The sequence below is a fragment of the Notamacropus eugenii genome, chromosome 6, assembly GCF_028372415.1.
Source record: "Notamacropus eugenii isolate mMacEug1 chromosome 6, mMacEug1.pri_v2, whole genome shotgun sequence".
NCBI classification, from domain to species: domain Eukaryota; kingdom Metazoa; phylum Chordata; class Mammalia; order Diprotodontia; family Macropodidae; genus Notamacropus; species Notamacropus eugenii.
The window spans coordinates 224,168,668-224,185,313 of record NC_092877.1 but is presented as its reverse complement, the minus strand read 5'-3'; the positions used below and the strand labels follow the sequence as shown (position 1 = coordinate 224,185,313).

Genomic DNA, 16,646 nt, shown 5'->3' with positions numbered 1-16,646 from the left:
CTGGTCATGTTTGACACGTTTCCTTCCCCAATTATGCTGACCTCAGGAGCACAGTATCTGATATTAAAGCATATTCCTAGTTTAATCAATAGTCTAAGTCAACGAGAACAACCTTATTCTTTGTAGATGCAATTTATAATGATAGGTGGAGAAGGCTTCCTGATCCCCTGGTCGCTTTCCAAACTCAGCTACCTGCAACATTTACGTTTTAGAGAAAACACAGTCCCTGCGAAAAGATCACAGACAGTGGAGCGAGCAGCCTTATAAAAAAAGGGAGAAGAGAAATCCATCATAGCACATAATAGGGTTACAGCGTCTAACTAGAAAGTACTCAATATTATTGGTGTGCTACAAAATTGAACTTAAACACATGGATTTTGCTGAAACTGGACTCAGAAAGGGATTATGGGTAACTGTCAGCAGGCAAGGTATCAAGTGTATCAAGTGAAGTATGTCATTCACATGAAGTGTCACAGTCACAGAAAAGATATTAAAAAGGCATTCCATATCTGGTAGGGCATTCCATGGTCTGAGTTTAGCTGGTTATCCAGGTGTCCTCTTGGAGTGGGGAGAGCAAAGGAAGGGAAGAGGGCGCAACACGTTGAGCTTTATCCATTTGCAACAAGTTTGTTGGGAAGCAGCAAAGAGCAAGCCTTCACTTGCTTCTAGCTGCTCCATAGATCCCAGAGCCGGAATGTCTGGCAAGGATAAAGAGCTCAACTTTGCTCAGGATGCGTTAAGTCACCACACCTGGGAGGATCTGGCTATGTGGTCTTACTCTTGTTCACTGGTTTGCCGCCATTCATTATTGCAGACGCACTTGTGCTTTTACTTGGAGTCACCCCGGCCTTTGGCACCGTTTCTCCAACATCGTGCAAAGATGGTTCTCTGTACATGGCAACTAGCGTTTAAAAGAAAGAAAGACAAAAAGAAAGTTCATTTGCTCAGATAAGCATCGGTAATGGATGAGCAAATAAGCATTTTCTCCTTTTCTCGTGGCATGGATCATGGGTCTTCAAGCTAGACTAATCCATAGAGGTCACCTAGTCTGACTCCCTTTGTTTTTGACCCAAAGGTAAGGAATCACTTTTTTCAAGGTTATGCAAGTAGCAAGTAAGAGAGTCATCTTTTTCTTCCTCTCAAGTTCCCCAATTTCAAAGCCAGCATGGTTTCTACTCCACCAAGCTGCCACGAATATTTTTTAGATAATTTTTGAATGTTAAAGTCATGAAGACTGGGCTAGCATCCAGGTCTCCTGTCTCAGTCTTTTATTTGCACTACACCAGGTGGATCTCCTTTGAAAAGTAATGCCTACTTGAAGTTCTATCGATATACCCTGAGCCTCCCATCTAAGGTTCTTTCCATCTATATGTCTGAGAAACATACAGACAGTAGGGACTTGTTTTTGTGGGGATTTCTAGGGGTGGACCATTCACTGTTATTCTTTTTCTTTCAAGTATTTCCAGGCCATCACATTAACAATAGTGTGAAAAATCAGGGTAATCCAATATTATAATGAAGGAATCTGACCTTAATTATGCCAAAGCTTTCCAGTGAGCATCACTTAAGTAAAATTTCTCTCTCCCCCTACATTTGTTAATTACACTTGAGCCAATTTTTAGCACCTGCATGGCATTTATTGTCATTCCTCGCGTGCTTTTAAAAAGCATGTTTTTCCTTTCTCTTTTTGTTTCATCCTATACAAAGCAGAAAGCACAGTGTGAAAAGCAAGTGAGAGGCTAGGTGACATTTGACTCAGCTCTGAGAAATGTTCCGAATGAGTCTGGTGATGACGTACTTAATCACAATAGAACAGTATCTTCCTCTTAGGAGGACATTCCAGGAAATACTAGGAAGGCACATTTCACAGCGACCAGTGGGTAGAACAATGAGATAGTAGAAATAATCTGCCAGAAGAAATGCGAGTGAATCAGAGGTAGCCACAATGGGGCTTCTTGGACTTTCAGGTATAAATCTTTTGTAGGAAGTACGTACCCATTCAGTTAGGAAGCTGGAGCATTAAAGCTGCCTGGTTGATGGATGTGGCGGAATCTCCCTTTCTACTGCACTGAACCAGGTAATATTTCACCGAGACACCAGTTTTACAACATTTATGGAGATCAAAGCTGTGTTAACAGAGATGTCAAGGCAGTCTAACAGATTAATTCTCACACAGTGGTTTAAGGGGAACTTTGTGCTGCTGAATGAGGTGGGAATCTCTCCCTCCCTTGACTAATTAAAGTAGGAGGCAAAAGCATTAGAGCACTGACCTTGGTTTCTTATGCAGAGAAGTTGTAGAAGAGATATCAAGAACCTATAACATCTTTAATTAAGCAAGCACTTAACTCGTCTTTAATACTCCCAATAACATAATTTAAATCTTGTCCTTAGCTTTGGAAGTTTAAATTTAATTGACCTTTCCTCAATACTCATATGTGGCAGGTGATGTTTACCATTACAGCCCTTCCATATAATTGTTCGCAAGAGTACTTCTGCTTTCTAATTATTGGAAAACATGATGAATGTTGTGAACTCCTCCTGATGCACCTGTTTGTTGATGGCATTGAGGTAATTAAATCAAATCCCAGCACGCTACGAAGTTTAGCAATGAGAAAAACTAAGTGGATGAAGAATGCCTCTTACACAGATGATGATACGCATTTGAATAATTTAGAAGGTCCATCAGTGCACAGATCTGGGACAGGTAGTAGAGATGGTCCAAGAATGAAATAAGAGAAAGAACGCAAGTGCTTTCAATAATACTTGGGATTCTCCCTGAAATGAAAAATGGTTTTGTGAAACCTATCATCCTCTGAGGTTGTCACATGGCTACGGATCATAGACCCTATGAGGATGATTTCTGGAAAGACATGGGAATAGGACAAAAAAATGTGGATAGGTCATTATCTCTCCTGTGGGGAAAGGAAAAAGCACATGATATGCAATCTAGGTCCAGTGAAGTATGAGTATGGGTGTAGATTTAGAATTCTCTTCAAGTAGAAAACTGGCCTCCCACCATCAAAATCTGACTTAAAAAAAATGAAAAAAGCTATCTTGTTTCCCCATTCTGCTACTCTGATCAACTCCCAGCCTTATCATTTCATTTTACTTATCTCTTACATTGAGGAAAGAGTTATCCTTCCTCTGATCTACCTTGGTTTAAGAGAGGTTCTTAACAGTTTGGATTTTAAAGAGCTTCTGAAATAACACAAAATAAATCAAAGGAATTGAGATGTTAACAATTCTCCAAATGTAACAAGTAACACAAAATAGTGTAATTACTGAAAGTCCAGTCTTCAGTGAGAACATGGAGTTGCTTTTCCTGGTAGGTAATACATTGTATATGCAATAACTCTCTGCCATGTTTCAGTCCAACCTTTGGAGACACAGTGAATCTAATTTCAACCATGCTAGTTCTCCTCATTACTATGAGGGAGTCTCCATTCCCTCCTTTATTATACTGGAGTCAGTTTCTGATGCCTACATGCTTCAGAGCATGCCCAAGTATAATTTGATTATATTATTTATATATGTGTATATATATATATGTATATATATATAATTACATAATATATAATATATATTATAATTTGATGTTTCTTTTTAGGATACTGTATTATGATAAAAAGTTTTTTAGTTGTTTGCTGAGTTGGAACTGAGTGTACATATAAAAGGTTCAAATTGATATTCTTTTACTTTCTTCCCTAGTAATTTTCAAGGTAGGAAGACTGCTTCCAGCTACTCAATGGAGATGGGTAGGGCTTTATTTCTCACCTGGTCACCATGTATCTGTGACTGCATAATTCTTCTGATATTGCAGTGTTTCTTTTGGGGATCTTAGGTGAGCAAGTATTCTGAAATGAGTCCCCAGGTAACTACTGAAACAAGAAACTCTATCAAAGCCATCCAAGGTTCCACTGATAGCTCAGACCCACACCTGGTAGCAACAGCAGCCTGTTAAGAGCCCAACTTAGCAGCAAAAGGTCTAGCAATGGAATGACCCACCAAACAAGCCACTGTGTCTTCAATGAAGCCAGCCCAGCTCACCAAAGGGGCTGCTTGCCCATCTTTGATGCTACTTTTTGAAGTAAATATAGTGAGGAATCCTTGAAGGAAGATTAGAACTCCCAAGGCCAGGTTTCTAGGGTCTAAGACATGCTTTGGCCCCACACATTCTTTACATATGTGCCTCACTACCTTTATTCTTCAAGTTTAGTCCTATTCTTTCCAAGTATGCTTTTGATTGAGGAGAATTATTGTGTAATAATACATTCTATACTTTTTTTATTGTGGAACACATCAGATGGAGCCTATGAGAGACAGAATTAGAAGCCATGAAATCTTTGGGTAACCCTTTATATTCTGAAGGAGAATTCTCTCCCTAGGGACAAACCTATCGTAGGTGGGGAATGTGACGATGAGTCTGGTGCTACATACAAGTATTTCTCTGTTATGGTACATTTTTGAAATCAAGATTTCAGTAACTTGAAACTGAAATTTCTGATGTACCTTTGTGAAACTGAGAATTGACTCATCACAGCCTCAAATTATTCCTAAAAACATTTTGTACTGAAAAAAGATGTAATATAGATTTATAGGTAGGAGATAACTCAACATAAATATAGGGAGCACCTGGCTTTCCTTGATGAGCTCAAGTCACTGAAAAATATGGCAGCTGTGATTGCTAAGCCACCATTAGCTATCTTTTAAAAGTCATAAAGAAAGAGAAAGTAACTGGGACAAGATACCCAGATTTGAAAGAATAAGGAAAATTAAACCTGCAAAGTCTGGAAAAATGGTCTCAAATTCAGATAAACACCCCTACTTCCACACATTGACTTAGAAAATCACAAATTAACATTATCTATATTGTATTATTTTTTAAATTTTCTTTTGTTAAATATTTCTCAATTACATTTTAATTTGGTTCTAGTGACACAGTTTTTATGTCACAAGTATGATATCCTGTGCTGTGGAATGTGCTATGAGTTTGGTTTCAATTCCTGACAAAATTCTAAAATTTTACAGAGGTGGTATGAGAACATGTAGGAAAAGGAAGGAGTGTTATAAATGTTACTTATCTGAAATTTTAGCAAATAATCTGACCCCAAAAAATATCTTATTGTCTATTTATAGAAAAGATCAATAAATGTGAACTAAATGCCAGTATCATTTGATGGATTCTATTTTTCATGAATAGTAATTAAAACTGGTGTTTTCAAAAGTTGTGACCTACAGGAAACTAAGTACCTATGTTAAGTATTATTTTTGACAATTACTTTAGCTTTTCAGGATTTCCCTCTTTGATACATTGTATTTTTTAATGAAAAACAAAAATTTACTTTAGTACTACTAATTTATGTACTACAAAAGAAGCTAGAACAGGGTTAGGATCTTTTGTTTTAAATGGCCAGGTTATGCCTTACAGCTGATAAATACATATGCACAATAAATATTTCCAATATCTGGATACACCAGTAGACTGATATTTTGTAAGCTTTTCAAGATCTTAGTGTTTATATAAGTACTTCATTAAAACTTCTTAAAATTAGCATATTTGAGGTTGTCAAAAAGAAGACTTGAAATAAACAAAAATCATTGTCTCAAAGAAAAAAAAACCTAGGTGAGTAGTGAGACCTGTCATCATTTATGGGTTCAGTACGATTTTGGAAGGTGTTAAGCAATATATCCCAGGGATTCATGCCATTTGTTTTTGTTGATGCCTGGTATAAATACGTAAATGACAAGTTTATCAAATTTGTAGCTGATGCAAATCTGGAAGAGGAAACTAATACAGTGAATGACAGTATTCAAATATATCTTGAAAGTTTAGACTATTTGCTCAAAATAACTAAAATGAAATTTAAAACTCATAAACAAAGTTTCATACTTGGGTTAAAAAAATCACCCTTGTAAATATAAGAGGGAAGAGGTAGGGCTAGAGAAAAGTAAAGCTAGACAAAATTCTGAGAGTTCTTGTAGATAGACTACAATCTCAAAAGAAACCAAACAGTATGATATAGCAGCCAGGAAAGTTAATGGGATCTTTAGTGGCATTAAGAGAGACATCATTCTGCTGTACGCTGCTCTTCTCTGACTGCAACTGGAGAATCATGTTCATTCTGGGAGCCACATTTTAGGAAGGATACTGATAGACTGAGAAGAGGGCAGCTATGGTGATGGAGACTCTCAAGGTTAAATCATATGAGAATCAGTTGGGGATAGTTACCCTGGAGATCAGAAGAATTTAGAAGGGATGGAAATACTGTCTTCAAGTATTTGAAGAATTTTTACTTGGACAAAATATTAGATTTCTTCTCTTTTGTCAGAAGCAATAGGTAGAATTTCAAAGACAGACACAAAATCAGACTCAAAATAAGAGAAAAGTGTCTGAATAATTAGACCAATCCAGAAGTGGAATAGTCTGCCTTGGAAAGCAATGCCCTCAGCCTCCTTTGTCAGAGGTCTTCAAGCAAAGGCTGAATGATGACTACATCTCAAATAAGTTGCTGAAGATCCTATTTTAATAGGCTGAAATTGATGGGCACTGGTTTATACTCCGGCTCTGAAAGTCTGCAAGCTATCGACGAGTTTAAAGTATAGAGAAAACTTCATAGGAAGGGACAGCTTTTCATTAAAGGAAAAAAAGCAAGGATAGAATGGCCTGTGCTGATTTGAATAACATCTTTATCCTTATTTGACAGAGTTGATTTTCTGCATAATGGGAACAAAAATCACTGGAACAGCCTTAAAGATTTGAAATCTCTTAAAATCAAGTTTAACTTTGTAGATCTTAGAACAAGTGCAATATGGAAAGAAGGAAATGGTACTTCTGATGGAACTGTCACTGAAAAAAGCGTCAATGTTTTCTGATTAGTTAACGAGGCTTCTTTATAGGACAGCTGTGCAGAAATATGATCAAAGACAACGTGTGATGTTTAACATGACAAATGACAACCTCTGCAGAATAATCTTAGCAAGATAAGGCATTTTTACAATTTTATATGAAGACTGGAAATGAACACATTTTGAAATTTATAATGTCACTTGATGCCATAAGGTCAGGGTGTGTTTCTAATCTTTGCCATGTTCAAAAAACTACCATTTAACCTAGTTTAGCATCTACATAAGCAGATAAGAAGATAAAAAAAAACTGTCTTCTCCCTGGTATGTAGAATTTCTGAAGGCCCTTTCTTAATGTAGGCTTTTAAAATTACAAAGTACATTTATTTTTGAAAATCGCCAAGCCATTATTACAGTGAAATAGCTCTTGACAATGAGAGGTGGAGAATACCTTTAAGTTAATGGAATACTGAAAATGAATATCTTCAAAAGCATATTGACTGTTGATACAATAAATAAAGTCATATTTTAACCCCACCAATGCAGGTTTTATCATTTGGGTTTTATGGTGAGTTTTTTTGTTTGTTTGTTTGTTTTGCATAAATTCTACATTGTTAACTCTGGGAAGAGCCACAGAACATGTGAAATACTGGGATGCAGATCTTGAGTCCTTTCTATCAGAGAAAGGGGTAAAGCATCTAAAATAGAAGCCAAGAGAAGAGGAGAAACTAAGGCTTATAGCACAGATACCTCAGTTAACTACTTTAAAAATCATTTTAACCCAAATTGGAAAATAATAATAGAAATGTGAAACTTACCTTCCAATGGCTTGGGTAGAAAATGAGCTGCTGGTTTTGTTTTCTTCACTCTGTTTCCCTTCATGACCTGCCCTTCCTTGTTAAGACCCAAGAACCAGGCCCTACCAGATTCCTGTTGTCTGTACAGCATGGATGAGTAGATTACATAGTAATTTTCGAAAACCGATTCTTTAAACTTGCATTCAGGGGTAAAAAGTTCCTATAGGGAAGAAGAAGAGAAAAATGTTAGGGCAAGGAATGAGTGTGCATTGTTTGGTTTGTTTTGTTTGCTAGTTTATGACAACAGAAAAGGTTCCAGGCTGCTTTGGTTCTAGTATAGCCTACGTTACCAGAGATTAGAGCAGAAGTCCTTCTCTTGTTGGACACAGATCCTGAGATCTGTGTCCTGAGACACCGTGATCCTGGGAGCCTGAGATCACTTAAATGGTAAGAACATATAGATAGAGAAGTATAAAATATAGAGATGAGGTGTAGGGTTTTTACAATTTCAAAATAATCACGAGTAAAAGAGAAAAATATATTAAATAGTATTAGAACTTATACAATAAAGGAGAACCAAAAACCTTTTATTCACCAAATATACTTACATGCTCTGCCCGATGAATTAAACACAAAGGAAGCAGTATCTACATCCTCTCTAGGAGCACTACATGGTAAATAATTTTGACAAGATTATAGTTATAATCCTCTCAGTCAATACATAGCAAATACCTACTGTGTGCCAACCACATAATTAACAGAGAAAATATGAGAATTAAGAGGGATTGGGAAAGCTTCCTACAAAAGGTGGGCATTTTCTCTTGAAAGTTTTACATTCGTGATTCTTTATGGAATAGATAAACCCAGGAACCACTTTATACTGGAAGTTCACTTCAGCCTTGAAAATACCTTTTGATACCCTCTGGCCTTGGGGTTGCTCTCTTTGATATAGAGTAGATGGAAGATGTAGGATTTTTTCCAGATCTTCCAATGAAGAAGCCTGCCCTGATCAGTTGTTTTTCTGTTTCCCACCAGGTCACACACCTCTGGACTTGCCAGGTACCTTCTTGCTATCCTCCTTTCCTATTGAATTTCTTTTTGTGTTACCTTCCCTAATTAGAACGTAAGCATGTCAGGGAGGGGGAGGACTATCTTTGTATTTGAAGCAGTTACTTAACACAAGTAGTGAGTACTTAACAATTACTTATTGACTATTGAGAGATGAGGTGAAAGAATCAGAAGATCTACATAGAGCTGGAAAGAATAACAGAACATCTAGTTCAGCCTCTTCATTTTATACATGAGAAAACTGAGGTTCAGGGAGGTTTAATCCTGTGCTCAAAGTCATCATAATAAGAGATAGGGTTTGTATCTCTCTCTGTCTCTCTCTCTCTTTCTCTGAGTCAACATGATCTTAGCCTAGAGATCTGACCTTGGAGTTATGAAGACCTGGGCTTCTGCTTCTGGCACACACTTGATATGTAACATTGGGCAAGTGACAACTTCTCCAAGCCTCAAGCAACTTTCTTACATTATAAATTGTAAAGATGTTGACCTGAATTGGACAAGGACATTGTTCAACTGGAGCTCCCCATACTGGAGTATGAGGAATCTTGGGATTAATCCAAATATATGACATGAAGAGTTTATGGAGGCTAGTTTCTACCTTTCACTATACCCGTGAATTAAAACACTGATGAAAATAACTGTTGGTATCAAGGATTCCAATGATATCCATTTGGAGCAACTAAGTCAGGAAGACTTATCAAAAATCTAGTGTCCGAAAATTACTAGCTATTTGACCCCGGGGCAAGTCATTTAAACTTGTTTGCTTCAATTTGCTCATCTGTAAAATGAATTAGAGAAGGAAGGAAATAGCAAACCACTCCAATATCTCTGCCAAGAAAATCCCAAATGGGGTCACAAAGAGTCAGACATGACTAAAAATGAGCAGCAATATATTGGTGATTCAGCTAATGAATATTATACATTTATGTGTATACATATATATACATGTACATATATATGTACACATGTATATATGTACACATATATACAGATATATGTATAAACATTTATTAGGTGAGTCATTGACATAAATGGATAATGACATTGCTTCATGTCATTCTTCATAAAAACCAATTCTTATGATAAGCTGATAATGTAACTAGTTGTATGATCAACAAGAATAAAGGTTAAGTACCTACCAAATTGAATAGATCTAAGGCACGTTTCTTGGATACTTGAGAAGATTCTCATTGTGAAGTTCAAATGAGTTAACACAGTTAAAATGCTCCACAAACTTCAAAATGTTATATAAAAGTAAAAATTTTGTGCACTACTGGGTCACTGTTTCAACTAAGGAAACTGATAGTTTTGCATGAGTACTTCTAAATTCATAGCTTTCCTATAAATACAAATGTATACATATGAATAAATCAAAAATATGAAATATTGCAATTGGTTTAGTCATTTTTTCCCCATAGAAATAAGGCAGTTGTGTGGATCAGTGTATAGAACATTGGACTTGGAGTCATGAGGACCCAAATTAAAATCTGTTTTCAGGTACTTAGCTCTTGTAATGACAGTTTAAATGGAAAGATCTTTCCAATTCATTAATAGGCCCATGTGACCTGCTTAAATTACCTGGAAGCCTAAGTCACAGGTGATGACAAGAGGAGCTTGCTGAACTGGAAGGGTGGAGTAGAACCTGGAGAAGTTTAGTCAGAGCTGCTGGGGTGGAGGAGACAGGAAACAGGCCAGCAGGCACAGGAAGGCTTATGAATGAATGTTTTGGGGAAGGCCTCAGCAAGGGATGGGGGAAGACTTGGAAATACTTTTGCCCCTAGCAGTGCTAATATGTATTGACTTCTTAGGTACTATGATGGATTTGGCTTTCTGATGTTTGGATTTGGCTTTCTGGTGTCTGAGTAAATGTTTTTTTCTTCTGCTTTCTATGTGGAGAGTGTGTTACACTTTGTGATTCAGAACTACATTGGCAAATTCAGTCTCCCTCAGGGCTGTGAATATTGCCTGGGTGATATAGCTCTCTTGACTCTGCAGAGTCACTTCACATTTGTCTGCCTCAGTCTTCTCATCTGTAAGATGGTGATAATAATAATGCATACATCCCAAGGTAATTGTGAAGATAAAATGTAACAGTATTTGTAAAGTTCTTCGTAAACCATTAAATGATATGTAAATTTTAGCTATTACCAAGGTAGTGACAGCTAGGTAGTGCAGCAGATGGACTTGGAATCAGGAAGACTCATCTTTATAAGTTCAAAGCCAGCCTGAGACATCTGCTAGATCCACTATATAGCAAATTCGCCACTCCTTAAAAAGTAAAACATAATTTCTTTAGGAGGAAGTACAATAGAGTTCAAAGAACAGTGGCTCATGGTCAAAGGACCTGCATCCAGTGTTGCTGAGTTGAGTCTGTCATGTCCAACTCTTCATGACCCCCTTTGGGGTTTTCTTGGTGAAGATATTGGACTGCTTTGCCATTTCCCTCTCCCTTCTCTCATTTTACAGATGAGTAAACTGAAGCAAACAGAGTGAAATGACTTGACCTGAGTCACATAGCTCACAAATGCCTGAGGTCACATTTGAACTCAGGTCCTCCTGACTCCAGGCCAGGAACTCTTAGGACCTTGGGAGTGTTCAGGTTCTCTCCAGCTTCCTCCATTCAGTGCATCAGACAGCTTCCTGTTTAGCTATGCCTGTCCTCCTAATGATAGTTCACAATAAAAGGATTAACTGCCAATGACCGTTGTATTGACTTTATACAAATAAAAGTTCTCACAAAAACAAAATCAATTTTAAAAAAAGAATTGCAAGAAGGGGTCAGGGTTTATCAAATTAGCTTCAGGGTTGTTTCCTGATTTCCTTCAAATTCCCTTAATGCTTTGAGTTCACCCTGATTACTCTCAGTCCTTACACAAGTTGCCCTTTGCTCCTTTTCTAACATCAGACTACAATAAAGGAAATAATAAGCCATCAGTTGGACTAACTTCCTGCCCTGCCCCACCTTGTCTCCCACCCCCCACCTGCCATGTTAGATTTATATACGTTTTATAGTCCAGGATGTATGGAACTGCCAATAATGAAACTTGTTCTGACAATGCAAATGAGCAGTTCTCTAGAATTTAGTCTCAATGAGTAGCCTGGGGGCACTGGAAGGGTAAATAATGTCCCCAGAGTCACAAAACCAATATATTTCAGAAGCAGGAGGTGAACTTAGAGTTTCCTGACATTGAGCCTGGCTTTCTCTGTCCATTAAACCATGTTGCCTGTTGCCTCCTCACATGGCACCATATAAACATTGGCACATACCTATATATTATTACTGACACCACAACACATACAAACACTAAAGTATCTTTAAGCCTTTATTAAGCATTCCCATATGTGCTTTAATACTGTGCTAACAGCTGAGGAGGATGTAACCCAGAGGAGGAAAGCCCAGCATTAGCTGTCTGCAAGTTGGGAAGACGAGACCTCTCTGAGCTCTTTTCTCTCTCACTGTGATTGCCATTGACTAGAACTTATCAGGTTCTGGATGACCGCTCTTGGCTGGGTGCAAACCTCACTCCGTTTTGGCCCTTGGATCCTGTACCTTCTTCCTAACCATCAATAGATGGAGACCATTCTTCTTCTACTGATTCCCAAAGTTCACAGAGTCCTGTGACATCAGAGACTGTCATTTTTCTCTTTTTGTCCCTAGTACTCTGCATGGTACTTGACATGTGGCAAGTGTTTATTATATGCTGTTTCCTTACATTTAAAGACAAACACACCCTGGTTGACACTCACAGGCAGCTGATGTTGTAGAAAGGCTTTTTGGCTACATTTAAATTCCACAGGAGTTATATTTTGAGAAGTCAACAGTAGCTTTTTGTTTTCGTTTCAATAGGGCCAAATGAACAAACACCGATGAAGTGCCTCCTGTGTGTTTATGGAGGGAAAGGATGTAATAGGCTAAGAACTGAGGATATAAACAAGACAAAAACAGTCTCTGTCCTAAAGGAGCTCATAATCTAATGGGTGTGGATAATATGTAAAAAAAAATAGAAATAAATATATGTGTGATGAACTGGAAATAATTTCAGAGGGAAGTTATTGACATGAAGAAGGATCAGGATATGTTTTGCACACACAAAAAGTAGAATTTTAGCTGAGGTTTCAAGGAAGCTAGGAGGTATAGGTAAGAAGGAAGAACATTTGAAATATGAGGGATAGCCTATAAAAATGCATGGAATCAGGAGGTGGAGGGTCTTGTGTAACTGAAATGAGGCCACTCACTGGATCAAAGAGATAGTAGAGGGAAGTAATGCATACGACTGAAAAGGAAAGGTCCAAGTTAAAAAGGGCTTTAAAAAAGGGTTTTATAATTTGATCTTGGGGGTTCACTATTGTGAACCACTGGAATTTACTGAATATGAAGTGACATAGCCAAACCTGGATTTGGAATAATAAGGGAGTTTCATGAGTTATGGAGCACCTATCACTAAGCATTTGGGTGAGCATGGGGATGGAGGTTCTAACTGGGACCTAGTTATCCTTAAATGGAATAGTGCCCCCATATGGCAGTTTTGTGTTTTGTATTTGTAGTGGACATGTGCACAAAGAACTTTCAGTAATGGACTCCCTCTTTTATCCCTCTCTAATGATAATGGATAGGATCTGGAAAATTCAACAGTTTCTATTATATGAAGTATGAGCATGTGTGTTTGTGTGGGTTGTAACCTTGCAATTTTTAAAATATAATTTATTCCTCCTCAAGAAGCTATGACAATAGACAGAAAGCTTTAACAGCTTCTAAGAAGCTGGAGAGGTTGTGGCTCTTTTTAGAGTATCATCCTGTCGAAGGGAGTCATCAGCATCAGAAGGCTGCCCACCAAGAAGTGGTTTTATTTTGTTTGGAGACTTGTTTGTTTTGGGTCATAGAAATTCCTGCAGAAATGTCTCAAAAAGGCAAAGAAGGGCTGTAATCCATAGAATATGCACAGTAATGAAAAAATAAATCCTTAAAATATTAAAGTTTTATTTAAAGTGTCAAATGAACCCAGTCTTTTTCTCTGGAGTCAGGGAACTGACAACGTTCCAAGTCAGGAAGGGAAGTTTTTGTTAATGGATTCCCTTCCTGCCTGGAGAGAGAGAGAGAGAGAGAGAGAGAGAGAGAGAGAGAGAGAGAGAGAGAGAGAGAGAGAGAGAGAGAGACAGAGAGAGAGACAGAGACAGAGACAGAGACAGAGACAGAGAGACAGAGAGAGACAGAGAGAGACAGAGAGAGAGAGGTGGAAATGATGAGATACTCAATCCCATGGATTCCTTGAAATACAAAGGAAAATTTCAAAAGCAAGAATAGTTGATATTCAAAGTAGACTTTAGCTAAGTCTCCACATCTCTGCTTGACAGCACCTTAATTCAGAATATTATTTCTGTCCAAGCAAATGTTTTGGTCATTTTTAATTTTCTTTTTTTCTAATTGTGATTCTTTAAATTCTCAATCTAATCCCCATGTTATACTTTAGAGGAAGTCTGATAAAATGATGCCTTTGTGAGTCAGGATAAATAAATGGAATCTGCATTTCCAGGAGATTAATGCATACAACGTGCTGGCTAAAACTATACCTTCCAGGACAAACACATTAAAAGGTGACATACCTATGTATCTTTTTTTTTTTTTTAACACCATCCACAGTGACCAAATCTATTCTTTACCAGTTAGAAGACAACACAAACACAAATAATAGAAGAGTGTAAAAGCAGACATAGGCGTTTACTCAAACAAAGATGAAGGAAGCCAATGACTTTCTGGGTTGGGCTGTAAACTATTGACCAATTACTACCACCAAGCAGATAAGGGGCAGTATCTGCAGATCCCTGATATTGCATCGGGTCTAACCCCTTAGAGCCATGGAGATATGCCTGGCAACCTCTTTTTCAGGAGCTACTAATATCCTCTAGAAAGAAAATTCTTACTGTCATAGTCATCAGCACTATCAAATGGTTTAACGTTAAAAACTCAGATGATTTTATCAGTGAAAATGAAACTAAAGAAGATGTGTTACCATTTGCTTTGTCACTGCATCCAAAGGACTGTAAGATCTTTCTGTTTGACTTGGAGAAGAAACTTTTTATGTGTTTTCTCCCCAAATTCTTGCAGATTGTCTCTCCTTTTCTACTTATATCCCTAGCATTTAGTACAATCATTTGCACATAGTAAGCATTTCACACATGTTTTTTCATTCATCCATCCATCATTCACTGGACCAAGATTTATAAGGAGTTAGCCCTAGAGCTTGAACTGTCATGCAGAGAAAATGAAAGATACCAGCAAACTAGGAATCCATTTTTTCCTTCTCATTTATGAATGACAGGAGTAATGACTGAGTCTATCTTTTCTGTGGTGAAGGGAATACTGTGAAGAGAAAGCTCCATCAGGTACACATCTTCTCTATAATATATTCTGAGAGAGTTGCCAAGAGCACTGAAAGGTCAATTTCTCTAAGGGTCACCTAGCCAAGATATGTCAGAAGTAGGATTGAACCCTACTTTTTCTTGGCATTTATTAAGTACTTACAGTGTGCTAAGTGCTGGGGACACGCCAAAAAAAAAGATACAATGCTTCATCTCATAAGAAGCTCAGTTATAATAAAAACTCAGGATCTCTCATAGCTGACAGGACATTCAGTCCTGGCCTTTTTCTTTGAGCAATTCTGGCACTAAACCATCCCAGAAAAATGATGTGTTGTGTTATTAAAGGCCTCAGCAGAAGGTAATTCTACAATCTCCTTTGGCAAATGTGCAAGGAAGTGATACTGCATGTCAGATTTTCTTTGTGTCTCCTCACAATTTCAGTCCATTATACTTGGTTCCATCCTCCACAGAAATGCAAAATAAATCACTATGTTCTGACATTCAATAATAGTACTTTGTACCACTAAGAACAGTTATGAAGTCAATTGCAATTTTTTTTCTGTACACGAAATTATTCCATGAAAATCCATGCATATAATTTTCACAGATCTAATTTTCCTAATGCTTCATAAACTTTGCTAGAAAAGGACCTAGATTATTTCAGGGTTTTGCATAGCTTTCAACTTCTGAAGCCCAAAATTCAAACGAGCAATTATTTTCTTAATTATTAAATGCTGTAGTTGGCCTTGTAGATATGGATACAATCAATAGCTCTTATTTATATTCAGTTTTAAAGTCTACAAAACACTTTCCACACAACAACCTAAAATACACAATGATTACTTCACTTGCCCAGGTTAAGAGCTATAAGTAGAACTGAAGTTTTAATAGTCATTGGTATAAAAGAAAGTCTTGTGCTTTGCTGGGCACCACTTCTTGACATCATTTAGAGTACAATCTAGTGTGTGCATGTGTGCGTGGGAAGGTTTGACCCATACAGAAATATTGAAAATGACAGTGGAGAAGTGAATACAATAAGAACATAAGATGTGCAATAATGCTATAAAGGGTCAGAAGAAAGAAAAATGACTTCTAATGGAATCAGGGATGCTTCTTGGAAGAGGTGACATTTAAACTAGTCCTTGAACAGTAGAATTTCAAAAATCAGAACTTGGGGGAGAGGGCATTGCATTAATTAAGTACAGCATGAACAAATCACAAAAGTAAGAAATTGTTGGTGGAGGCATACAAGGACAACACATATTCCAATTTGATGGAAATCTGTCACATTTATAGGAATGTAGAGGGAAGATCAAGGAGGAAATGTAGAAAAATCTTTTTTGTTTGTTTAGGCTTTTAAATTGCATAAGAATAAGGTGCCATTAAAAAGATTTTAAGCAGGTGAGTAATAAGCAGAGAAAATTTATTCTGTCAGAGATACGAAGAATGGATAGGAGGAGAGATGATCCAGAGGGGTCGAAAGGAAGGTTTATGATACAGAAGTAGCAGTGGGAATGAAAAGGAGGGTATGGAATTTAAAGATATTACAAAAGTACAATTCACAGGATTTGGTTAGTTTCA

The 16,646-nt window shown here is 37.4% G+C and overlaps 1 protein-coding gene across 3 annotated transcripts in view; it reads right to left on the bottom strand.

The window, feature by feature from the left end:
- Positions 1-321: 321 nt before the first annotated feature.
- Positions 322-16,646, bottom strand: part of FGF14 (fibroblast growth factor 14) — an 855,245-nt gene continuing 838,920 nt past the window's right edge. For all 3 annotated transcript variants that reach the window (XM_072622027.1, XM_072622028.1, XM_072622029.1), the window contains exons 4-5: positions 7,662-7,860; positions 322-901 (exon numbers count right to left, since the gene is read on the bottom strand). In XM_072622027.1, the coding sequence (XP_072478128.1) occupies positions 765-901; positions 7,662-7,860 (336 nt within the window). In that variant the 3' untranslated portion in view covers positions 322-764. The remainder of the gene's footprint in view (positions 902-7,661; positions 7,861-16,646) is intronic.